Source organism: Chiloscyllium punctatum, chromosome 14, assembly GCF_047496795.1.
Source record: "Chiloscyllium punctatum isolate Juve2018m chromosome 14, sChiPun1.3, whole genome shotgun sequence".
NCBI classification, from domain to species: Eukaryota; Metazoa; Chordata; class Chondrichthyes; order Orectolobiformes; family Hemiscylliidae; genus Chiloscyllium; species Chiloscyllium punctatum.
Genome location: NC_092752.1, coordinates 45,534,919 through 45,562,254, shown reverse-complemented (window position 1 = coordinate 45,562,254; position 27,336 = coordinate 45,534,919). Strand labels below are relative to the sequence as shown.

At 42.9% G+C, this 27,336-nt stretch overlaps 1 protein-coding gene across 6 annotated transcripts in view; it reads right to left on the bottom strand.

The window, feature by feature from the left end:
* LOC140485769 (uncharacterized) overlaps positions 1 to 27,336 on the bottom strand; it is a 179,239-nt gene that overhangs the window by 56,044 nt on the left and 95,859 nt on the right. For 5 of the 6 annotated variants that reach the window (XR_011962430.1, XR_011962431.1, XM_072584290.1 and 2 more), the window contains one exon: positions 4,174 to 4,338. Coding sequence is in view for 4 of the 6 variants with exons in the window: in XM_072584290.1 (XP_072440391.1) it covers positions 4,174 to 4,338 (165 nt within the window). In the remaining 2 variants the exon portion in view is untranslated. The remainder of the gene's footprint in view (positions 1 to 4,173; positions 4,339 to 27,336) is intronic. The other variant, XM_072584289.1, reaches the window with a different exon arrangement.

Below are 27,336 nucleotides of genomic sequence, written 5' to 3'. Positions count from 1 at the left end.
GGGTGGGCGAAGGTGGCTGAGAAGGCGATAGGTAGATCCAGGTGGGTGGTGATGGTGGTAGGACGGTGGAGAGGTTGAAGTGGAAAGGTGGGAAGGAAGATGGACAGATAGGACATTTCAAGAGGATGTAGAGTTGGATCTGGGATGAGGTGGGGTAAGGAGAGATTTGGAAACTAGTCATGTCGAGTTGATGCCATGTGTTTGGAGGGTCCCAACACGGATAATAAGGCATTCTTCCTCCAGTTGTCAGGTAGCTTTGATTTGGAGGTGGCGGAGGACCAAGACATGCATGCCCTTAGTGGAGTGGGAGGGGGAGTTGAAATGGTCGGCAACAGGGTGGTGGGGTTGTTCATGCGTGTGTGTCCCAGAGATGTTCCATAAAACCTTCTGCGAGTTGGTGTCCTGCCTACCTGATGTCAAGAAGACCACATCGAGAGCAGCAGACACAGTAGATGAGGTCATAGAGTCATAGAGATGTACAGCATGGAAACAGGCCCTTCGGTCCAACCCGCCCATGGTGTGAAAAGATCCTCTGCGGCTTTCCATGGAGGTGAGGAGGAAGATGTGGGTGCAAGTTTTACACCTGGGGAAGGAAGTATATCTGTGGTGGTAGGATCTGATTGTAGGTGATGGAAATAGTGGACGATAATGCGTGGTAATTGAAGATTGGTGGAGTGGAAGGGGAGGACCAGGACGATTCTATCCTTGTTGAGGTTGGAGGAGTGGGATTCAATTGCGGAGGCGTAGGTTATGGAGGAGATGCATTGGAGGGCATTTTTGATCATGTGGGAGGGGAAATTGTGGTCCTTGAAATAGGAGGCCATCTAGGAAGTCCTGGAGTAGAATTGCTCCTTCTGGGTGCAGCTATGGCAAAGGCAGAGGAATTAGGAGTAAGGTACAGTGTTTTTATAGGAGGCAGTGGGGGAAGAGGTAGCTGTGGGAGTCGGTGGGATTTAAAGTAGATTTCCATGTGTTTTCGGTCACCAGAGATGGAGAGATCCATGAAGGGGAGGGAGGTGTCAAAGATGGTCCAAGTGAACTTAAGGTCAGGGTGGAAGGTGTTAGTGAAGTGATGAACTGTACAACTTCCTTGTGGGAGCACGAGGGGACGCCGATAGAGTCATCAATGTAGCGGTGGAAAAGGTGGTGCCAGTGTAACTGCGGAAGACAGAATGTTCCACGTATCCTACGAAGAGGCAGGTTTGTGGGGACCCAGGCAGGTGCCCATGGCTACCCGTTTGATCTGAAGGAAGTGGGAGGATTCAAAGGAGAAGTTGTTGAAGGCGAGGACCAGTTCCACCAAACGAATGAGTGTGTTGGTGGAAAGGGACTGGTTGGGTCGGCAGGAAAGCAGGATACAGAGGGCTTAGAGCCCTTTGTCATGACGATTGAACATGTACAGGGACTGGATGTCATGGTGAAGGTAAGGCATTGGGGGCTGGAGAAACAAATGTCATACAGGAGGTGAAGGGCATTGGTAGTGTCCTGAATGTATGTAGGGGAACTCCTGGACCAAGCCCGAATGAATGTGGGGAGTTCTTGAACCAAGCCCACTTAAAAATGGACTTACCTCGAGAGTCAGGCCTCCATTTTGAACAGAGCAGCGAGGAGAGAGGGTGGAGAGAAACGAGGGATCCCAGGAAATTTTTAAGTGGGTGAGATCTAAACCTGAGACCCTACACCGTAGGGCTTCCCTTCCACCCACCTCCTCTAACCTTACTAAGAGTCTGTAAACTCGCTAAGTTTTCAGGTTATCCCTTTTTTTTTCTTTTCTTCTTTTTCTTGTCTACTCCTCTGTGGGCTTTCAGATTGGTGGGGTATGGCTGATAGGGCAGTTGCATGTTCCTTCTGCAAAATGTGGCAGGTGAGAGACACTTCACATATCTCTGCTGACTACATCTGCGGGAAGTGCACTCAAGTCCAGCTCCTCGAAAACCGAGTTAGGGAACTGCAGCTGGATGAATTATGAATCATCCGGGAGGCTGAGGGAGAAATTGAGAGAATGTACAGGGAGATGGTCACTCCTCAGACACAGGATAAGGACAGCTGGATTACATAGAACATAGAAAAATACAGCATAGAGCAAGCCCTTTGACCCACGATGTTGTGCTGAGGATTAATCCTAATGTAAAATAAATATCTTAAAACTATGACCCCTCGTGCCAGTCAATCCTGCCCTGGTGACTTAACCATGCATCTTATTAGTTGTACACCTCAATCAAATCACCTCTCTTCCTCCTTCTCTCCAGAGTGAAACGTCCAAGCTTAGTCAACCTCTCTTCCTAAGACAAGCCCTCCAGTCCAGGCAGCATCCTGGTAAACCTTCTTTGTACCCTCTCCAAAGCCTCTGTATCTTTCCTATAATAGGGTGACCAGAACAGGACACAATATTCCAAGTTTGGTCTCATCAGGGTCCTGTAGAGCTGCAGCAAAATCTCACAGCTCTTAAACTTGATCTTCCTTGTAATGAAAGCCAAAACACCATATGTTTTCTTAACGCAACGCCAAGTTAAGGACCAAAGGGCCTGTTCCTCTGCTGTGCTGTTCTATGTTCTATGTGGCGATCCAGCCATTGAAGCAATCCACATATGATTTGCCTCATTGATAAAATGGTCATAACTGGAGATTTGGCACACATGCATTTAGTGAAAGTAAAATTTAAAATCATCACTATCGCACAAAGCAAATGATTGTTCTCTCATTAGAGAGATTGACTGGTGGAGGTATGCTCCTGACAGTGAAGGGCAAGATTAAAAAGTTGGGGCCTTCATGGTCACCTCAGCCAGTCAATCATCTGTTAAGTACAGTTCTGGGAAACTGTTTATGAAATCCTGCAGATATGAATAAACAGGAGCATGGAAGATATCTGTTAAGATTTACATCGAGACATACAGAGAAAATATTGCTATCGTTCGAGGTTAGTCAGCTCAGTTCCAGGACAACTTAGTAGGAGTTTCTCAGGATTATGTCTTAGACTCATCCACCTTCTGCTGTTCATCAATGACATTCCCTCCATTATAAATTCGGAAATGGAGATGAGCTTTGACAATCCTTCATGTTCAGCATCATTTGCGACTCCTCTGATACTGAAGCAGTTCATACCCAAAACCTGATTTGGAAATATATTCCTTCAGTGTCACTGGGTTAAATTCCTGGAACTCTCTCCCTCATGGCCCTATGGGTCTATCTACAACACATGGACTGCTGCGGTTCAGGAAAATAACTTCTCAAAGGCAGCTCAGGATGTGTAATAAATGCTGGCCTACCTAGTGACACCCACATCCGTGAATGAATAATAAAAAAGAGAAATTTAGAATCATGATGCTTTTAATGGCCACTTGCAATGTATATCCACCTTAGAGTTGTATATCATGGAAACAGACCCTTTGGTCCAATTCATCCATGCCAACCAGATACCTTAAATTAAACACATTTGCCAGCATTTGGCCCGTGTCTCTATAATCTTATTCAGATACCTAATCAAATGCCTTTTAAATGTTGTAATTGAACCAGCCTCCACTACTTTCTCTGGCAGCTCATTCCATGCACGCACCACTCTCTACGTGAAAACGCTCCTTTCAATCTCTGGCCTTAAGCCTATGCTTTCTTGTATTGAACTCCACCATCCTGGGAAAAAGACCTTGGCTATTCACCTTATCTATGCCCCTAATGATCTTGCCACTGGAAAGAATGTATTCCAGGATAGGTTCATATATTAGCAATCATGCTTTGAAAGCCTGAGCTTCCTCAGACCCTGCTGTTCTATTACGCCAAGGAAAAATGTCTAGATACCCTGTGCTGTGGCTATCACCTTCATCAAGCTTTAGTTCTGTCTCCATGAATTCGGTATTTTAGAGTGCTATTTTGCAGTGGTTGCTGCTGCTGGTGCTGTTGCTGTTCCCGAGTCTCAGCAGAGGTCTCTGATATTGCTGCATAAACCATATTATTATATGGGAACAAGCCTTTCACCAAGGCAGCAGCTATGCAGTTTCACTTTCAAAATGCATTCTAGCCTAGTGGTTTAATTGATAAATGACTCCTTTGTTATAGTTAACATATTATTAATAGTTAATGAATATTATTAATATTTTGCAAATATCGAAGCTCCAAATACTCCATCATCTTATCAGTTAAAATTCCACATAATAATAGATCAGAATAAATATTTCTCACTGCCTTCTTTGCTACTTCCTTCCGCTGTTCATTCTCTACTTCTGCTTGTTGCTTTTTCTTTTCTTCCTCTTTCTTTTTGCTGGAGGATTCTTTAAGCACACTTTTTTTCTTTGCCTTCCAGGCCTCAAATGAAACCTTTGCTTCCTTTTTGCTTTCAAGCTTCTCCTTTAGAAGAAACAACAGTTAAATCTTAGAATCATCTTCAAAAATGTAAAAAAAATTAAAATGCAAATTACCCAAGCAGGATTTCCCAACCAACATTCCTTTTTGTACCATGCTCTCATTTTTGGATCATTGGAATCTCTTCTGGAGTGGAGTGACCTGTATAAGAAGGGCAGGTTGCACTGATTTGGAAGGGGACTAATATACTGGTGGGGAGATTTGCTAGAGCTACTTGGGATGATTTAAACCAGTTAGGGGAGGCCCCAGACAGATCGTGAGAGAAGAGATCGGCTAAGGCTGGTGCAGTTGAGCAAAGGAGCAAATCGAACAGTCATGGCAGGCAAGATCATGGCAGAGGATGACGTAAGACTGATAAACCAAATATACTTCAATGCAAGAGACCTGATAAGTAAGGTAGGTGAACTCAGGTATGGTTGGAAACATTGGACTGCAGAAACGTGGCTATGGGATGGATAGGCCTGGCAGCTTAATATTCCAGGATATAGATTCTATAGGAGAGATAGAAAGGGGGAAAGGGAGTGGGGAAATGTCATTTTTGGTTAGGGATAACATTATAGCTATATAATGTGGAGTTGCCAGTGTTGAGCAGGGTGGACAAAGTTAAAAATAAGGTGGCACAGTGGCCTAGGGCCACTGCCTGTATGGAGTTTGCACGTTCTCCCCGTGTCTGCGTGTGTTTCCTCCAGGTGCTCCAGTTTCCTCTCACAATCCAAAGACGTGCAGATCAGGCAAATTGGCCGTGCTAAATTGCCCATAGTGTTAAGTGCATTAGTCAGGGGTAAATATAGTGGAATGGGTCTGGGTGGATTACTATTAGGAGGGTCGGTGTGGACTTGTTGGGCTAAATGGCCTGTTTCCACACTGGAGGGTATCTAAATTACCTGACGAAAGAAACAGCGTTCCGAATCTTGTTCTGACTAATAAACCTGTTGGACTATAACCTGGTGTTGTGTGATTATGGCTGTATTTAGGGAGGATATTCAGTGGAGTTACTTGGGTGAAATTGAGAAATAAGAAAGGGATGATCACCTTATTGGGATTGTACTTTTGACCCTACCCCCCCATTGGTCAGCAGGTCATTGAGAAGCAAATTTCTAAGGTAATCTCAGGGTTATCTGTAAGGAGAATATGATTGTAATGGTAGGGGATTTTAACTTTCAAAACATTGACTGGGACTGCCATAGTGTTAAGGGCGTGGATGAACTGGAATTTGTTAAGTGTGTATAAGAAAATGTTCTTATTCAGTATGTGGTGTACCTACCAGAGAATGAGCAAAGGTTGACCTTCTCTTGGGAATAAGGCAGGGCAAGTGACTGAGGTGTCAGTGGGGGAACACTTTGTGGCCAGTATCATAATTCCATCAGTTTTGTAATAGTTACAGAAAAGGATAGACCTGTTCTAAAAATTAAAGTTCTAAATTGGAGGAAGGCCAATTTTAATGGTATTAGGCAGGAACTTTCAAAAGTTATGTGGTGGCAGATATTCACAGGTAAAAGGATGGCTGGAAAGTGAGAGGCCTTCAAAAATGAGATAACAACAGTGTGTTCCTGTTAGTGGGAGGGACAAAGCTAGTAGGTGTAGGAAATGCAGGATGACTAGAGAAATTGATGTTTTGGCCAAGGAAAAGGAGGAAGCATACTTCAGGTGTAGACAGCAGGATCTATTGAATCCCTAGAAGAGTGTAAGGGCAGTAGGACTATTCTCAAGAGGGAAATCAGGAGGGCAAAAAGGCGACATAAGTTAGCTTTACCAGATAGGGCTAAGGAGAATCCAAAGGGATTCCACAAATACATTATGGACAAAAGAAGGACTATGGACAGAATAGGACCCCGTAAAGATCAGCAGAACAATAGTGTGTCCAACTGCCAAACTGGAAAGAAGAAAGACTCCTACTGGAGTTGGGGGAGGGGAGAGAGGACATAGTGATAGAGAATGTAACAAGCAAAGCTAAAAAAAAGGAAGGGATGGGTTCATAATTTGAAGTGCTTGAACTCAATATCAAGCCCAGAAGGTTGTAAAGTGATGATGACATTCTGTTTCCTTTTCTGAATATGAATTATATATGCAAGCGATATACGGGTTGGAGTTGTATTGATGCAGGATGATGATGATGGAATTGAACAGCTAATTGGCTACTTTTCAAAGTAACGCAATATACAGTGGAAGATACTTCACCATAGAAAAAGAGTTATTGAGTTTGGTACTAGCCTGACAGCATTTTCATACTTATGTGACAAACAATATTTCAGAGACGGTTGTGTATGTGGACCACAAACCTCTCATGTTTTTGTAAGATTTTAAGAAAGAAGTATGAGACTATTTCATTGGAGTCTTATGTTACAGACATTTAATTTAGAAAATGTACATGTTGCAGGTTGTAAAAATGTGATTGCTGATACCTTTTTAAAATCTGCGATAATGTATGGATAAAATTGAACCGTATCGATCCAATGTTAAATATGGGTGCATAATTAACATGAGAGGTATAACTCAGATTGATGACATATGTATTTCATAGTATTGGTATTAAGAATTAGAGAAAAAAAAGCCATTTTTTTCATTATGATGGTTCATTCTTTTTCTAAAGCGGGGAGGTATTACCAAGTCAAAAAAGTGTATGTTCACTTTAAGATACAAAGTATTTTCGAAATTTTAAAATAAATTTAAAATACAGCTGGCTGGAGGAACATGGAATTGCTAACAGATGGGCTTTTCCAAAATAGATACATTTAATAATTAGTTGTTAAATGGATACCTATGTTTAGGTTGCTGTTTTGACAACAATTCAAATTTAACCAATTAATTTAAATTATGCCCAGGGATACTCAAACCCAATTGTGTTTGAGTTTATTGTATTGACAACATCGGACCAATGAGCAGGAAGTATGCTGGGGGAATTTAAAAAAGTGGGCATTTTGAAAATTGGTCAGACAAATTGCCATAGAGCCAGAGAGCTAATGCCTGTCTAATGTCTTGCTCTAAAAGATACTTCAGAAGGCACTATCTATCAAATGTACCTTTCCCTGTAAAAGCAGTAAAAAGGAAGATGACCCAGGGAGGAGAATTGGAAAGGAAAGGAAGGAAGCCTGAACGGAGAGAAGACCATCTGTATTGACGTTGAAAAATTAAGTTAATGTAATATTTAATAATTGTGTTAGTGGAGCAGCATTTTACAGAGTCAGGGTCAGATAGCAATTAGTTAAGAAAAAAAGGGATCTGGATTTGTTAATAGTTTTGTTTAGTGTTCACTATTAGAGTTAGGAAAATAAATAGTGGAAATTACGATTACTCTTTTCACTCACTTTTAACAGATTATGAGTCGCAGCGAGCTTTTCTAGGTGTTTGGTTTTAATTAGGAGAGGGATTCGGTCTCCGCATTTTAGCATGAGGCAGTAGTGCTAACCCACTGAGCCACCATGCCACCCAAGCCTGGATATTGCCCAGATGTTGTTGCAATTGAATGTGGACTATTTCAGTAGGAGATGTCTTGAATAGTGCTGAACGTTGTGCAATCATCACTGAACATTCCCACTTTGATCTTGTGTTGGAGAGTAGGCCATTGATAAAGCAGCTGAAAATGTTGGGCCTCGGACATTACCCTCAAGAACTCCTGCAGAGATGACTCCTCTCCAGCAATCACAACCATCTTTCTATGTATCAGGTGGGACTCCAAACAGCTGAGAGTTTGCCCTCTGATAGCCATTCATTCCAGTTTTGCTTAGTCTCCTTGAAGGACTATCACTCTCACCTCACCTCTGGAATTCTGCTGTTTTGCCCATATTTGAACCAAGGCTGATTTGGAAAAGGAGGTGATGTGTGTTTTAAAGTAGAGGGAGGTGAAGGAGGAATTTTCTACAGCCTTGTACAGTGGTGATCTATGGTGAGCTGGTAAGATGAAATACTGGTTTGGTTATAGAAGTCAGACAGTAGCATTGCTAGGGTGTTTGTCAAATTGTCAAACCAGTAGTGATCCACAGAGACCAGTGCTGAGATTCCTTTGATTGTAATATATCCAATGATTGAAAAGATTGTTGGTGGTCTGACGAGCATGTTTGCAGATGACAAAGATTGGAGGAGCTGCAGATGATGATGAGGATTGCCAGAATATACAGCTGGATATAGATATGCTAGAAACTTGGACAGAGAAATAACAGATGGAATTAAATCTGATAAATATGAGGTGATGCATTTTGGAAGGTCTAATGCAGGACGAGAGTATACAGTAAATGGCAGAACTCTTCAAAGCATTGACATACCGAGGGATTGAGGCAAAGAGGTCCACAGTTCTCTGAAAGTGGCAACGCGAGTAAATAAGATGGTCAAAATGGTATGCTTGCTTTCATCAGTCAGGGCAGAATATAAAAATTGGGAAGTCACATTGCAGCTGTATCAAAATTTAGTGCTAATGCCAATGCGTATGAACTGGAACCCAGTTCTCTTTACCAGGCTTTGTGCCACATATTCATTTCTCTGATCTTATTCACCTTATCTGAGCTGAAAATGTGTTGCTGGAAAAGCGCAGCAGGTCAGGCAGCATCCAAGGAACAGGAGAATCGATAAGCCAGTCCTCCCTTATTCACCTTATGTCAATTTGCATATGGCTCTGGTCATAATCCAGAAATAACTCCACTTAAGATTCTGCTTCTGAATGTGGGGCCTAGTTCTTCAATAGTGACTATACAGAAGCTCTTTTCTTATCCTGCTTTGTTGTTGGTAGCTACATGGATCTTAATGATTGTGTGTTCCCACTTCCATTGTAGATTCTTCATTATACCTGATCAGATGTCCCGATGCCTGGCAGTGGGCAAGCAACACAGCCTTCTTGCTCTTGCTCTTGCTGTGGTGATCCATTAATTGCTGGTGCACTCACCCTTACTACCACTACATACCTTTGTGCTCCTTAGACTTGAATCATATATTTTTCTCTTCACTGCCCAGTGACAGTAACGTAAGTTATCTTTCTGTAGCAAAGTGATTGAAACTTGACTTTTCTTATTCTTTTATAGAATGTGAGCATCATTGCATTCACTAGCACTTTTGCTCCTTCAGAAAGTATCTGGGTACTACTTTCCATGAGGTGAATACGTTGTTCTGACAGTGATGTTATGTTGAAAAGTTTCAAGATTTTGACCCAGCAACAATAAAAGCATGACAATACATTTCCAATCCATAGAGATGTGCTAGTTGGAGGGGAAGACAGAGATGGTGCCATTCCGATCTGCCTGCTACTCTTTACTTTCTCGGCTGGTAGGATTTGCCAGATGCTTTGAAAGGCATCTTAATGAGATGATACACAGACCGCTGAATGAGGAGATGTAAAGAAAGTATATGGGATGCTTGCCTTCAGTAACCAGGGCATAGAATATAGGAGCAAGAAAGTCTTGTTACAATTCAGAAAACATTGGTTAGACCATATAGATGGAATACTGTGCACAGTTCTGGTCGCCACACTATCAGAAAGACGCGATTGCACTGGAGAGGGTGCAGAGAAGATTAACCAGAATGGAAAGTCTCAGTTATGAGGTGAGACTGGATAGGCTGGATTTATTTTCCCTGGAAAAGCGTAGGCTGGGAGGGAATTTGTTTGGGGTATACAGAATTATAAGAGGTAAATCATACAAATTGAGTTATCTATTATCATATGTACGGAAGTACAGTGAAAAGCTCTCATTACGAGCAGTACAGGCAGATCATTGTAAGCAAGGATGTATAAATCAGAAAAGCTTAGACAGAGGTGCACAGGTTACATTGCACATGGCGTGCACTAGGCAAGAGCAACATTAGCAAGGTTGGCATTATTGGAGACTAGAGAGTCCATTCATCAGTCTTTGAGGTGATCGTTGTCCCATGTCTTAAGACCAGAAAACATTAGTTTAAGATGATGAACATGTGGTTAGAGAAGATCTAAGGAAGAATTTTTTTCATCCAGAGGGCGGTTGAAATATGGAATGTATTGGTGATGGAGGCAGCTAATCTCACGGCATTTACAAACAAACAACTTAAGATGCTCGGCCATAGTCAACTACAAAATAAGTGCCAGGTAAACAGAATTAGTGTAGTTTGACATTTCTTGGTTGAAATGATAGGCTTAATAGCCTGTTTCTACGCTACGTAAGTCTATGCATTCCTGAAGCTTCTCCCCTGTTTTTAATGCTCTTTATATGCTTCCTTTTCTTAACCAAATTCTCAATAATCCTTGACATCCAAAGTTCCCTGGATTTGCTGCTCTTGCCCTTCACTCTTACAACCTGAATTCTCACTATACCACTACACACAACAGTATAGCCCTTCAGCCCACCATATGAGTCGTATGGAATGCCATTCTAAACTAATCACACCTGCCTGCACATGGTTCATATTCCTCTACTCCCTGCCTCTACATGTTTCTGTCCAAGTGCTATCGATTCTGCTTCCACCATATCCGCTAGCAGCATGTTCCAGTTATCGACCACCCCCTGTGTAAAAAACTTTACTCGCAATTCTTCCTTAAACCTTTCCCCTCTCACTAGTATTTGACATTTCTACTCTGGGAAAAAGAATCTGACTATACACTCTATGCATGCCTCTCAAAAAAGTATATCCTTCTATCTCATCACCCGTTAGCCTCCAAAACTCTAGCGATAACACTATCAGTTTGTCTAACCTCTCCTCATAGATAATACACTCCAATTCAGGCAACATCCTGGTAAGACACTTTTGCACTCTCTCCAAAGTCTCCAAATCCTTCTTGTAGTGTGGTGACCAGAATTGCACACAATAATCCAAATTAGCGTAACTAACATTTTATCAGCTGCAACATGACTTTGTCAACTTTCACACTCAATGCCCTGATCGATGAAGGCAAGAATGTTGTATGCATCTTTACCACCTTATCCACGTATTGCCAATCTCAGGGAGCTTTGTACTTGCACCCCCAAGATCCCTCTGTATAGCAATGCTCCTAAGGGTCCTGCCACTTGCTGTATAGTTTCCTCTTGCATTTGATCTCCCAAAATGCATCATTGCATCACTTTGTTTGGATTATACTCAATCTGCCATTTCCCTGCATAACTTTCCAACTGGTCCTTTGATTACTTCCCTCAAGAACCACAACTCCGCTGATTTTTGCATTGTCTGCAAATTAATCATACTACCTACATTTTAATCCAAATCATTTATATATATTAGAAATGGTATAACGGCTGCAGATAGGAAGTTTGAGGGGGATCTGCCTCTGGAGGTAGTATGGGCTAAAGTCAGAAATAGGAAAGGTGCAGTCACCTTGTTGGGTGTTTATTATAGGCCCCCCAATAGCAGCAGAGATGTGGAGAAACAGATTGGGAAACAGATTTTGGAAAGGTGCAGAAGCCACAGGGTCGTAGTCATGGGCGACTTCAACTTCCCAAATATTGATTGGAAGCTCTTTAGATCAAGTAGATTGGATGGGGCGGTGTTTGTGCAGTGTGTCCAGGAAGCTTTTCTAACGCAGTATGTAGAGTGTCCAACCAGAGGGGAGGCCATATTGGATTTGGTACTCGGTAATGAACCGGGACAAGTGGTGGGCTTGTTAGTGGGTGAACATTTTGGTGATGGTGACCACAATTCTGTGACTTTCACCTTGGTTATGGAGAGAGATAGGTGCGCACAACAAGGAAGATTTTACAATTGGGGGAAGGGAAATTACGATGCTGTAAGACAGGATTTGAGGAGCATACATTGGGAGCATAGGCTGTCAGGGAAGGATGTGGTGGAAATGTGGAACTTTTTCAAGGAGCAAATACGACGTGTCCTTGATATGTATGTACCGATCAGGCAGGAAAGAAATGGTCGTGTGAGGGAGCCTTGGTTGACGAGGGAGGTTGAATGTCTAGTAAAGAGGAAGAAGGAGGCTTACATAAGGTTGAGGAAACAGGGTTCAGACAGAGCAGTGGAGGGATACAGGATAGCCAGAAGGGACCTGAAGAAAGGGATTAGGAGAGCTAAGAGAGGGCATGAAAAATCCTTGGCGGATAGGATCAAGGATAACCCCAAGGCATTTTATGCGTATGTGAGAAACCTGAGAATGACGAGAACGAGGGTAGGTCCGATCAAGGACAGTAGTGGGAGACTGTGTATTGAGTCGGAAGAGATAGGAGAGGTCTTGAACAAGTACTTCTCTTCAGTATTTACGAACGAGAGGGACCGTATTGTTGAAGAGGAGAGTGTGAAACGGACTGATAAGCTAGAAGAGATACCTGTTAGGAAGGAAGATGTGTTGGACATTTTGAACAACTTGAGGATAGACAAGTCCCCCGGGCCTGACGGGATATATCCTAGGATTATGTGGGAAGCAAGAGAGGAAATTGCAGTACCGTTGGCAATGATCTTCTCGTCTTCACTGGCAACGGGGGTGGTACCAGGGGACTGGAGAGTAGCGAATGTTATGCCCCTGTTCAAAAAAGGGAATAGGGATAACCCCGGGAATTACAGGCCAGTTAGTCTTACTTCTGTGGTAGGCAAAGTAATGGAAAGGGTACTGAGGGATAGGATTTACGAGTATCTGGAAAGACACTGCTTGATTAGGGACAGCCAGCACGGATTTGTGAAGGGTAGGTCTTGCCTTACAAGTCTTATTGAATTCTTCGAGGAGGTGACCAAGCATGTGGATGAGGGTAGAGCAGTGGATGTAGTGTACATGGATTTTAGTAAGGCATTTGATAAGGTTCCCCATGGTAGGCTTATGCAGAAAGTCAGGAGGCATGGGATAGAGGGAAATTTGGCCAATTGGATAGAAAACTGGCTAACCGGTCGAAGGCAGAGAGTGGTGGTAGATGGTAAATATTCAGCCTGGAGCCCAGTTACAAGTGGAGTTCCGCAGGGATCAGTTCTGGGTCCTCTGCTGTTTGTAATTTTTATTAATGACTTGGATGAGGGAGTCGAAGGGTGGGTCAGTAAATTTGCAGATGATACGAAGATAGGTGGAGTTGTGGACAGTGAGGAGGGCTGTTGTCGGCTGCAGAGGGACTTAGATATGATGCAGAGCTGGGCTGAGGACTGGCAGATGGAGTTCAACCCTGCCAAGTGTGAGGTTGTCCATTTTGGAAGAACAAATAAGAATGCGGAATACAGGGTTAATGGTAGGGTTCTTAGTCAGGTGGAGGAACAGAGGGATCTTGGGGTCTATGTACATAGATCTTTGAAGGTTGCCACTCAGGTGGATAGAGTTTGTAAGAAGGCCTATGGAGTATTATCGTTAATTAGCAGAGGGATTGAATTCAAGAGTCGTGAAGTGATGTTGCAGCTGTACAGGACTTTGGTTAGGCCACAGTTGGAGTACTGTGTGCAGTTCTGGTCGCCTCACTTTAGGAAAGATGTGGAAGCTTTGGAGAGGGTGCAGAGAAGATTTACCAGGATGTTGCCTGGAATGGAGAGTAGGTCGTACGAGGATAGGTTGAGAGTTCTCGGCCTTTTCTCGTTGGAACGGCGAAGGATGAGGGGTGACTTGATAGAGGTTTATAAGATGATCAGAGGAATAGATAGAGTAGACAGTCAGAAACTTTTTCCCCGGGTACAACAGAGTGTTACAAGGGGACATAAATTTAAGGTGAAGGGTGGAAGGTATAGGGGAGATGTCAGGGGTGGGTTCTTTACCCAGAGAGTGGTGGGGGCATGGAATGCGCTGCCCGTGGGAGTGGTAGAGTCAGAATCATTGGCGACCTTTAAGCGGCATTTGGATAGGTACATGGATGGGTGCTTAATCTAGGTTAGAAGTTCGGCACAACATCGTGGGCCGAAGGGCCTGTTCTGTGCTGTACTGTTCTATGTTCTATGTTCTATGTTCTAAACCACAGTGGTCCCAGCACTGATCTTTCATGGCACAGCACTGGATGCAGCACAAGCAGGATGATCCTTTAACCTGCCCAACCCAGACCATCGTGATATCTTGGGACTCCAAAAAGATTGTGGAGTCCCAAGAAACTTCTAAAAATTAACTTACCTCTATTTCCAGCTGTCCAGGGATGCCTAAAAAGGGAGGAGGGGCATCCAAGGCCAGGTCTGCAATTCAGCCTGCAGCAGCCTCGGAGCCGATCATTCTCCAGACCCTGGTGAACCAGCTCTCGAAATCTTGTGAGATGCTGGGAAAACAGACTGAAGAGAAGCTGGCTCCAGTCTCTCTCATGCTGCAGACGCATGAGCAGCAGCTGGGAAACCTGGAGAAGAGGACGGATGAGGTGGAGCACAGAGTCACAGTGGTGGAAGCTGATGCCAGTTCATCCTGGGTGGGATCCAAGCCCTGGAGACACAGGTCCGTAATGTGCGTGACCAAGTGGATGATCTTGAGAACAGGGGCAGGAGAAAAAAACACTCGGATCATCGGTCTGCCTGAGGGGAAGGAAAGTGAGCGGCCTGCAGAATTTGTTGAAGATTGGCTTCCGAAATTCCTTGACTTGGAGGCTGGCATGAGAGTATTGAAGATAGAGAGGGCTCACCGGGTCGCAGGGCGGAGATCGGCTCTGGGTCAATGTCCTCGTCCTCTTCTGGTGCGGTTCCATCATAACCGGTATAAGGAGAGAGTCATGGAGGCTTCCAAAGTCCAGGGGAAGGATCCAAAGGCCCCGATTTACGAGGGCTCTAAGATCGTGTTTTTTCAGGATTTCTCAGCGGCAGTGATTAGAAACTAAAATCTTACGATGGTGTCAAGAGAAGACTGAGGGAGCTTGGGATTCAGTACTCTGTGAGGTATCCAGCGGTGCTTCGGTTTAACCTTAGATGGATCCATGCATCTCTTTGCCATGCCAGAGAAGACAAGAGATTTTGTGGACAAACTATCCTAATTTGAACAATTGTAGTATGTACCATTAGTGTTGTTTGGGTATGTGTTTATCATTTTGTAAAAGAAACAGAGGAAATCCGATTGGAGTTTTTTCTTTCTTTTTTTTCCTCTATTGATAATAATTTGGTTTAAACTATGTATGGCAGTGGTTGAGATGAACATTTTCAATTTCTAAGTTAGGATATGCCAAAATATTAAAATTGCTTGATTGTACCCCGTTGGTACACTGTAGGGAATCTTTACTCATCTAATGAAGACTTCACCCAAACCAGCTCTAGAGTATAGAAGAGGTACGGCCACTCAACTCGGTCAAATGCTTTCTCTGCATCTAGAGAAATCACCAATCCCTGACTGCTGTTGGCCTGCTTGAATTACATGAAGCAGCCTCCTAACATTATTGGAGGATTTTCGACCCTTTATGAAGCCCGTCTGATCCTCTTTAGTAATAGAACATAACACAGTCTCCAGCCTTAACACGAGAGTCTTAGAGAGGATTTTAAAATCCACATTTAAGAGGGAGATGGGCCTGTACAAAGCACAGTCTTCCAGGTCCTTCCCTTTTTCGAGGATAAGTGAAATATTGGCCTCTCTCAGAGATAGTGGGAGACAATCATGAGTGTATGAATCATTAAACATATTGAGCAGCGGGCCTGACAGTATACTTATAAATTCCTTATAGAATTCATTGGGAAGTCCATCAGGACCGGGCGCATTTCCTTTCTGAAGTTGCTCACAGCTTCCTGCACTTCTTGCTCTGATAATGCAGCATTGAGAAAGGACTGTTGTTCAGGAGTCACATCTGAGAGCTTCAGATCTCTAAAATAGGATTCCATTTGGCCTGCCCCTCCTCACAATCCTCAGATTGGTATAATTTAGAATAAAATCTCTGGAACGCCACATTAATCTTCTTAGAATCACATATTAGGTTCCCAGATCCCTCCCTAATCGCTGTAATGGTTTGTGGGGCACTCCTCTTTCTGGCAAGGTATGCTAAGTATTTGCCTGGTTTGTCACCATGCTCGTATAACCTTTGCTTTGCAAAAGTCAGCTCCTTCTCTGCCGTCTGCATGAGCACAGAATTTAGTGCAGACCGCAGTGTCGTAATCCTCTGTAGTTTGACCAACGAGGGTCTGTCAAAGTAGGCCTTCTGGGCTGGCTTCAACCGTGCTTCAAGGACATGTTGCTGCTCACCCTTCTGCCGCTTCCTACTGGTGGAATATGAAATAACTAACCCCCTGGCATTGGCTTTGGCAGTTTCCCAGAGAACAGATGAGCTATCAACCGAGTCTATGTCGATGTCTCAGAATGCCCGAAATTCCCTCGAGAAATACTGCACAAACTTATTATCCTTGAGGATAAAGGTATCCATTTGCCAGTACTTTGAACCCATTGTAAGGTCCTTAATCCTAACTGTAAGGTACACTGGAGCATGATCAGAGATGGTAATATTACCAATCGCACAAGATGCCACCAGATCCAGAGTTACTGCAAGGGTCAGAAAAAGTCAATCCTCATATGACATCTATGCAGATTGGAGAAAAATGTAAAAATCCTACCTGTAGGATGGAGATGTCTCCAGATGTCCACCAACCCTAATTCCCCACACAGACCCACTAACTGTTTATACAGAGGGTATCAAGGGACCTTTGGGCAACCTGTCTACTGTGGGATCCATGTCACAGTTAAAATCTCCCACTATAATGATGTGCCAGGACTTGAGACTTATCAGTTTAGAAAAAGCATCTACCAAAAGTTTAAGATGATGAGCTGGGGGGGCAATAAACATTTAAAATGCTATATTCTTCCCCATTTATCAAGGCCTTAAGAATTACAAGAATTGAAGTATTTCTTTAACACACTCCAACAACTTAAATGGGAGATTTTTCCTAATCAATATAACCACTCCCTTACTTCAGGTATTAAATGATGAAAAATAAACTTGGTCAAAGCCATTCTGCTATAATTTCAGATGCTCCTTGTCATCCAAATGTGTCTCCTGTAACAAAGCAATATCGACCTTCTCCTTTCTAAGACTCAAGATACCTTTTTCCCCTTAATTGGTGAGTGACTTCCCTTGGTATTCCAGGTACACCATTTAATCAAATCATTAGCCATAATCTTCTGCAATAACATTTAAAATCCAGAGAGGAGGAACCTGAACCACAAATTGCTGAGCCTTAGTGTCACATGATTCACCAAATTTAAAAACTACATAAACTAAAACATTACGTTTAACAAACCTACAAAACTATTGAGAATAAAAAACAACAAAAACCAAAAAAAACAAACCAACTTATGAAGTGCCAACAGCACTGAGTAGGGGAACTCACCCCATGCCCAGAGGGGGCAACGACCCATCTCAAACTACCCTTAAGTAGGCATCTAACCATCCCAGCCACCTTCACTTCTCCCAGCTAGAGCCACTGCGCAAACACAAGCAGAAAAGAATAAACACCCCACAGAATGCCAATATGAATAAAACAAAAACGTTGGTGATTGAACCATTGGCAGAGGCCATTCATGAGCATCCCAATATATCAGCTCCAGAAGTGGGTTCAAAATTACATAAGAACTCGTTGTATACAGATGATGTCCTAATTCTTTTGACAAATCCAGCAGTTTCAGTACTTCACCTGATCAAATGCGTGAATGCATTGTGCACTTTTTCAGGGTATAAGATTAATTTTGTGAAATCAGAGGCTATGCCCATGGGTGGTCTTACGAAGGAGCTGGCTCTTGAGGGTGACTGTAGATTCCCATTTAGATGGTCACAGGGGTTTTTTGTGTATTTGGGCATATTCATTACTCCAGTTCTGGATTGACTGTTCATTGTCAATTTTATTCAATTATTTGGAAAATTAAACAAGATCTTCAAAGATGGGAGGCACTCCCAGTCTCGTAGTTGGGTCGGATAGCGCTTATTAAGATGAATATTCTCCCCCGTTTGCTGTACCCTATGTAGATGCTCTCCCTGATTTTCAACAAGCAAACACTCAGGAGACTGAACGGCTGGTTCAGCTCCTTTATTTGGCTTCGTAAGCAGCCCCTCATTAAATTAGCCAAACTGTAGTTGCCTCACAGATTGGGGCGGAGTGGACCTTCCAGACATTAAAAATGACCAGTTTTAGTTTTTGTACCTATCTGCCATGTGGGACTTCAGCAAGTTCCATGTAAACAACATCCACAACCCTTCCCTCATCAATTATCTTTGTCAGCTCTTCAAAAAATGCAATCAGTTTGGTGAGACATGGCTTTCCCAATACAAAAACCATGATATTGGTCACATTTTCTTCCAAATGTGAATATATCTTGTCCCTCAGTATCTTCTCCAAGAGCTTCCCCACCACAGATGTCTGGCTCATCAGCCTATACTTTCCTGGATGATCCTTGCTTCCCTTCTGAAACAGGAGAAAGTGAGGACTGCAGATGCTGGAGATCAGAGCTGAAAATGTGTTGCTGGAAAAGCGCAGCAGGTCAGGCAGCATCCAAGGAACAGGAGAATCGACGTTCGGGCATAAGCCCTTCTTTAGCATCGGCTAATCTCCTCTCCTCTGGAACCTTGCCTGTGGTCAAAGAGGATGTGAAGAAATGTACTAATGCCCCAGCTATTTCTTCTGCCTCTCACAGGTACCTGTGATAGATCTCATCTGGCCCTCTAACTTGTCTACCTTAGGATACCCAAAACTTTCTCCTTCAAAATATTGACAAAATCACACACTCAATCCCTGCTCTCAAAATCAGTCATGTCCTTCTCCTCGGTAAATACTAATACAAAGTACTCACTAAGATCTTTCCTACTTCCCTTCTTTGTCCTTGAGTGAACCTACTCTTTCCCTTGCCACCACTTCCTTCAAAGGGATTCTCCTTGACCTTGTTTGCTAAAGACATTTCATGGCCCCTTTTAGCCTTCCTAATTCTGCATTTAAGTTCCTTCCTAATATCTCTATACTCCTCACAGGCTTTTTCAGTTTGTAATGGCCTCACCTATCATATGCTTCCTTCTTACTTTTGACTAAACTTACAATTTCCCTGGTCCCTGAATCCTGCCATTCCTATCCTTTAGTTTTGCAGGTGAGTCTCATTGACAGTGAAATCCTTGATTGGGGTTGTTAACCAGGGCAAATTAGGGAGCCCTGGCTGTCAGGAGATTCAGAAAGGTCTCCTCAGTCCTACTGACTTGCTTTCAGCTGGCTATTCAGAGCCCAGTTACTGTGCATGTGTAAATAAAGGATGACTTGGGAGTTATTTCAATGGTGATGAGAAAAAAAAAGTCCAGTTTTGAAGAAAATTCACTTGCAACAGGTCGTGTTTTGAGTTGGGGCAAGCATTTCTGATGTCATGCCTTTATTAAGGATGCCTGACTCATTCAATTCTGCCATCGAAGTCTGGGCCCAATATCTGGAAAGAATGTGCTATTTTTTCCAGGCAACTGACATTGGTACAGATGAAAAGCTACTGCCTGCAACTGGCCACATTTTTGGTAATTACGGGGCCTAATATTCCCTGAGGCATCAGATAATAAAACATTTCAAGAATTGACTGATTTATCAAAGGAATGTTACAACCCCAAGCCTCCTGTAATTCTGAGAAGCTGTCAGTTTTTTCCAGCAGTTCAAGAACCAAGGGAATCCGTATTGGGATTTTTGATGAGGTTAAAATGACTGGCAGAGCAATGTGATTTTTGGTTAACCCTGAATGGGATGCTGAGAGACTGTTTGGTATGTGAGATTAATGATATAACCATGCAAAACGGTGTACTAGCTGAAGCCCAACCGGACTTCAAACAAGCACTACAACTGCCTTTGTCATTAGAAAATGTGGCAAGTAGACCCATGTGAGCTACAGGGCAGCCCAATGGAAATGGACACCCTCACCTGTCTGACTGAGCTTGTGGAACATCACTTGAATGTAGACAATTGTGGAGCCTCATGCAGGGCACATCCTGGGGAAAGGGTCCCTGGGTCAGCCCATAGCAAACCCCCAAAACAAAGCTGAGCCTTGGCCAAATGGCTAAAGTAATCTGGGCCAGCAAGCCAATGTAGTTGCTGCTTGTATGCAGACTTGAGACAGTAAAGGAGGCCTTTGAGACCTGACCTGAGTAAGACAACTCATGGGCCAGTAACCAGAAAAGTACACGCACTGGAAAGTCGATCAACGTGTGGTTTGGAAGTTAAATTGCTAAGCACATCATTACCTGAACCAATCAAAATAAATGTCTGGCTAAACGGTTACCTGGTTGTCAGAGGTCGGTACCAGTGCAGCTGTATCAAGACTCACTCTAGAATCCAACCCTGAAGTTTGTGCAAGACCTCAAGCAGACTGAGAACCTGTACCAGGGAACCCTTACAGATCAAGGGTATGACCTTGGTTCAGGTCTCTAATGGGAAACAGATGGTGCAGTTAGTCTCAATATTTTTCAATTAGAAAATGGCTGCCTGAGTGAAGTCCTAATTAAATACCTGGAAGGTTTTTTCAGGAAGGTCTAGGAACTATCAAAGGAACCAAGGCCACCTCCGATATTGACCAGGAAGCAAAGATCCTACAAGGTGCTCCCAGTGCCATTTGCTTCACGGGCAAAAGGTAGAAATCACAAGGTGGAAAAGTTAAATGAATCATCAAAACAATGCAGTTTACAGAATGGGCAGTGCCTATTGTACCAACTGTGAAGCCTGATGACTCAGTTTGCCTTTGTGGGAATTTTAAGCAAACAGCAAACTGTTTCTTGCAGCTGGATAAATACCAAATCCTTCACATAGAGAACGTGTATGTAAAACTGGAGGGGGAGGCTATCCTTCAAGAAGCTGGACATGAGCCATGCATACGTTTAATTGCAACTAGATGAGGGGACCCAGATGTATGCCACAATGCATACTCATAAGGGTCTACCAATATACAAGACTGCTTTTTGGGGTACCATCAGCCTGCACCCCTTTCCAGTGGACGATGGAGAAAATTCTGTACTTCAGGTTGCTATTTATGATTAGATTAGATTCCCTACAGTGTTTAAACAGGCCCTTCAGCCCAACCAGTCCACACTGACTCTCTGAAGAGTAACCCACCCAGACCCATTTCCCTCAGACTAATGCTCCTAACACTATGGACAATTTAGCATGGCCAATTCACCTAACCTGCACATCTTTGGACTGTGGGAGGAAACCGGAACACCCGGAGGAAACCCACACACACACAGGGAGAATGTGCAAACACCACACAGTCGCCCAAGGCTGTAATCGAACTTGGTGCTGTGAGGCAGCAGTGCTAACCACTGAGCCAACTTAGTGATGTGCTAATAAACAAGAAGACACCTATGAGCACTTGGAGAACTTGGACATGGTGCTTAAATGTTTGTCCCAGGCAAACGTATGCTTTAGATGGGAAAAATGGATGTTTCAGGCATCCCAAGTGACCTACTTGGGCTACTGAGCTGTCAAGACCAGGTTACAGTCGTTTGAAGAATAAGTGAGGGCAATCAAAGGTGCTCCTCCTCCCATGGCAGTACCAGAGCTTAGGTCTATCCTTGTTTTGGTGAACTATGACAGAATCACAGAATTGCTTTCTGCTTTTGGCCTCCATCTTGGCATCCTCACACCTGCTATTAAAAAAGGGTCAGTCTTTCAAATTGTCATGAGGCCAAGAAGTAGCCTTTCAGGAAGTGAAAAAGCAGCTACCGTCATCTAAGATGCTGGACCAATGTGAACCCAAGTGAGCAGTGGTGCTACAAACGATGACTCCCCATATGGCGATTTAGCTCACTGGTGTCCTAATGGAGAGGAAAGCCTGATAGCTTATGCTTCCTGGACTTTGAAAGAGAGATTTGGCAGTCATCTTTGGTATGAGAAAGTTCCACCAATACCTTTATGGATGTAAAAATGTCATCGTAATGGACCACAAGCCCCTGCAATGGCTATCGGTGTGCCACCCATAGCTTGTTTTCGAATTCAGCAAAGGGCCCTTATTCTCAGTGTGTACAATTACATGTCAGCACACCGTCTAGGAGGCAAAGTGGCAAATGTGGTTGCCTTGAGCAGGCTCCAACTGACGATACACCACCAGTGGTGCCCCTGCTGGAGGAATCTGTTCTGGTTTTAAATTTTGCGGACACCTTTCCAGTTCCCACTGACAATATCTGACTGTGGACACAAGAAGTTAAGACTACAAGATCATAAGATCCCGTCTTGGCAAAATTAAAACAGCTAGTACTGTTGGGGGAAACAAAATGGACCATCACAACCAGAATTGAAACCTCTCCAGATTCGATGAGGCTAGATCACGGTAGGGGATGACATGTTATGATGGGAACCAAGAATGATTGTCCTGAGGAAAGGTCACTGCCAGATACTGGCTGAACTCCACCAGGGTCATCTAGGGCTAGGGTTAAAGATGGGTTGAAGATGTTGACAAGAAGCTATGTCTGGTAGCCAGGATTCAATTTTGACATAGGTACGTTGGTGGGCCAGTGGCCAGAGTACCAAAAAGGGCAAAAATAACTTCCACCAGCAACCCCATATTAATGGAATGGCCAGGTAAACCCTAGACTCAATTACATGATAACTATGCTGGTCATTTTCATGGTCTCAATGGCTATTGTGGATTCCTATTCAAAGTGGTTGGATGTGCATCGAGCTCATTCGGCAACCTCAGGGATGATGATCTAAAAGCTGCAAATATCATTCCAAAAAAAAGGGACTCCCAGAAACATTGGTCATGGAAATCATATACCAGCAGGGAATTTGAGTATTTCTTGAAATTAAATAACAATTGGCACGTTCAGACAGCTCCAGACCAATCATTCTCCAATGGTCGAGGAGAAGCAACAGTCTAAACATTGATTCAGGCTTAAAGACACAGCCTACAGCTTCATTTGAAACCACACTGTTTTGGTTCCTGGTTGATTATATGATGACCCCTCATGCATTTGATTGCTCCAGCAGAGATGCTGCTGGGAAGACTACTCCACACCAGATTAAACTCTATTTTTCCGGACTGGGGGGTGGGGGGTGACACCGCAACAGGAATGCCAATGCCAACCACATGACTCCTCTAAGTGAGAGAGCCAGTTTACTTCAGGAGACAAAGTTTGGTGTTGAAACCACGGAAGTGGCCTTGCATGAGAATGAGGTGGGGTCGACACAAGGACAGGTCTCGTAACATACAAATTTCAGGTAGATGAGGCGGCCCTGAACAAACATGTGGATCTATTGAAAGCTACTACCTCATAAACAGGACCGGAGCAAAACATACTGGGCCCCTGAGAAAGGCTGTCAGAAGCCATGAATTCTCCCTCTCCATCTAGATTTGAAGAAACAAATCTGTGTACAAAATGGATGCAGCCTCAATACCATTACCGCCTGAAGGAAAGGAGGTAACTCTCTCAAAAGAGGTGGTCTGGAAGACGTCCCAGAAGAAGCTACAGATAAAAGAACAGGCCTCCATCCCTAGACTGGAGGGATGTTGGTCGGAGGGGGGTGAGGGATTATGGTTGGATATAATGATTGGAACCAGGGCTAAATACATCTTATTGACAATGAGATCCTTGATTGGGGTTGTTAACCTGGGCCAATCAGAAAGGCCTGGTAACAAATATAATCAGGTGATTTTGGAAGGTCTCCTCATTCTATGGACTGGCTTTTTACTGAGAGGGAAAAAAACCAGGAGATTCAGAGAATCTCTTCATTCTAGGGACTGGCTGTGAGCTAGCTGGTCAGAGCAGATGTACTGTGCACATGTAACTGAAGGGTGACTTGTTGATGGGATGTCTGCCTCATTGGAGTTATTTCACATGGCCTTCATAGATAGACAACAGAAACAAAGAAGACAAGACCTTAAATATTGAAGCTTGAAGCTTGTGTAGAATTAACAAAACACCCGAAATACTTGAGAAAGAAACAAAAGATGTCCAAAATATGCCAGCTGGGCCAGTTTTAGTGGCCCCTGAATCAAACTGAGTAATTAAAAGAGAAATTCTTTGGACAGTAGATATTTATCACAGCTGAGAGGTAAACGTCCTCATTATGACTATGTGCAACATCTGCTGGTGCTGGGAAGTGAAAACTAGTTTTACATCCAGTTTATATATCTCACTCTCACTATGAGCAAAGCAGAAAGTTCAAAACCAAAATTGAAAGAAAGCAATAAAGTGTTCAGAAGCTGTCGAGTGAGTGAGAGACAGAGAGAGAGAGAGAGAGACAGACCAGCTTTTTGTGCCTTGGTCCCTGAAGAGAATGTCAACTCTTTGTGGCCTGGTTTGTGTACATTTTCATTCATTAATTGTTAAGTGTTGTCTTGTGTAATTTGTATTTTTGTTCCCTGGAACTCGAGCGCTGGGTATACTTTTGAGTTAAATTTTTTTTTGGGAATGTATGACAATGTGAAAGTGTGGTGTGTGAATTTTCATCAGTTTGGAATATGTATGGTTCCTTTCAGGAACTGTCAGTGGTCGTGTGGAAGAAATGCCTGCCTTAAAATGTTGATTTAGAATTAGTTTCTCAAAAGCTTGAACGGAAACAAACTTTTGGAATTGTTTGAATAAAGCCAATTGAAGGAAACATCAAGTCAAATACAGAACTTAATTCCTGTTTCCTTAAAACATTGTACTATCCAAGTTATGTTTAATTGAGGAAAAAGACCTCAATAATAATGTTTAGTTTCAAAATTTTTATGACTGAATTATCTATTTGGAATTTCATTCCATGGCCAGAACTTCCAAATATTATTTTGGCTTTGAATAAATCTTTAATTCCAGAGAATAAGATTTGCTCATCTTAAAAGTTAATTCGTGTGAATCAGGCTCTAAAAACAGGAAAAATTGGAATTTTGGAAAAGTAATCCACTTTGAACAAAATTATCTGACACTATGTTGTAAACTCTGAGAAAACAGATATCAAGGAATTGAAAGAAGTAAAATCTGAGAGAGGAGGTACGCTTTCCTTTGTTCATGAAAGAGCTATGGAACATATGGCTCTTGTTTCTGGACAGGAGGAAATGCGACAGTTGATATAATTACGTTCAAGACTTTTAGCCCCACCGCTTTAGATCAGCCACAAATGATCTGCACAGCTAGAAGAATTTATGTATTCAATTTACTCACTTTACACATTAATGATCTGAATAAAGGAACTGAGGGCACCTGGTTAAATTTGCAGATGATACAAGGATAGGTGGAGGGGCAGGTAGTATTGAGAAGGCAGGGAGGCTGCAGAAAAATTTAGACAGGTTGGGAGGGTGGGGAAAGACGTGGCAGATGGAATACAAAATGGGAAAGTGTGAGGTCATGCACTTGGGTAGGAAGAAGACGCATGGACTATTTCCTAAATGGGGAGAAAATTCAGAATTCTGAAGTTGATATGGACTAAGCCAGACCACTCAAAACATTCTTAAGCAGGCAGCTCTGGCACTTTGTACTTTGTTTCGGTAACTGTACAGTGAAAATTACCCGGATTAAGTTAGTTAGGTTGACCACTAGATTTTAAAACACAAAAATGTATTCACAAAATTACACAATGAAACATAAAGTACAGAATAAAGAAGCCCTATAAAACTCAGCCTTTCCAACTAGACTTAATGATGCAATTCCAAATATACACACCAGTCCCAATAAGCAAACTCCTTTTAAAACCCAGAATAAATGGTACAGGTTGAGGTAGAAGGGCAGAAAGAGAGTGAGAATTTCCACACAGCTCCCTGTTGAATATTCAACTAGTACAAGATTGAATTAAAACTGCTCAGTTCAGCAAGAGAGCTGACCACTCCCTTTTCATTCTACAGGTCACTTCTAAAACATGACCACTTTGGCCTGACGTTTCATCTGTTTACATATAAACAAAAGACCTCTCAAAATCCTTTTCATCTCTGTACCAAACCAGACTGATCAGAGCCTGGCCTGGTTTATTACCCCTCTGAAAAAAATCAAAGACAAGAGTCTCCTTGAGCCAAGCAACAGCTTTTAGAAAAGAAAAAGGACTAGTTTTGTGACAAAGTGCAAAGGAATTTGGGAGGCCTAGTCTCGGTTTCTCTTCAGGTAAATTAGACTCCCTACTGTATGGAAACAGGCCCTTCGGCGCAACAAGTCCACACCAACCGTCCGAACAGTAACCCATCCAGATCCATTCCCCTCCGTAGAATTACACCTGACTAATGCACCTAACACAGTTCACCTGACCAGCACATCTTTGGGTTGTGGGAGGAAACTGGAACACCACAGGAAAGCCATGCAGACACGGGGAGAATGTGCAAACTCCACAGAGACAGTCGCCCAAGGCAGGAATCGAACCTAGGTCCCTGGTGCTATGAGGCAGCAGTGCTAACCACTGCCGCCCCTTGCAGGTTGAGTTGGTTGTTATGAAGGCAAATACAATATTGTCAGTCATCTTGAGAGGACTGGAATATAAAAGCATGCATGTACTTCTGAAACTCTATAAAGCTCTGGTCGGACCACATATCCAGTATTGTGAGCAATTTTGGACCCCATACCTCAGGAGGTACTGGCCCTGGCATGGGTTTAGAGGAGGTTCACGATAATGATCCTAGAAATGAAAAGCTTAATGTATGAGGAATGTTTGAGGACTCTGGGACTATATTCAATGGAGTTTAGAATAATGAGGGGGGATCCAATTGAAACTTACACAATTCTGGACAGAGTCGTTGTTGGGAAGATGTTTCCTTTGGCAGGAGAGACCAGAACGGAGGGCACTGTAGAGTAAAGGAAAGGCCATTTAGAATGGAGACAAGGAGAAATTTCTTCAAGGAGAAATTTCTTCAAGGACAAGGAGAAATCTGTGGAATTCATTGCCACAGAAGGTTGAGAAGGACAGGTCATCGAGTATATTTAAAAGAGAGATAGATAAGTTTTCAATTGTCAAGGGGATTAAAGGTAACGGGAAGAACATGGGAGGATGAAGTTGAAAAGCTTATCAGCTATGATTAAATGGTGGAGCAGACATGTCTGGCCGAATGGCCTAATTTCTGCTCCTATGTCTTAAGGCCTCATATATTATTTTTATTGAAATAAATGCTTGGACTAATTAACCCATTCTGCTCAAAGTGTGGTAGATGGATACTGTTCTGTTTTTCAGGTAATAGCAGATAGAATGTATTTCCAACAACTTTGGAATTCTGACTTTGGCTGCAGACTTACAATGTCACAAAATAGTGATGGACAAGTCATCCTCAACTTATCATCCACTTATTAA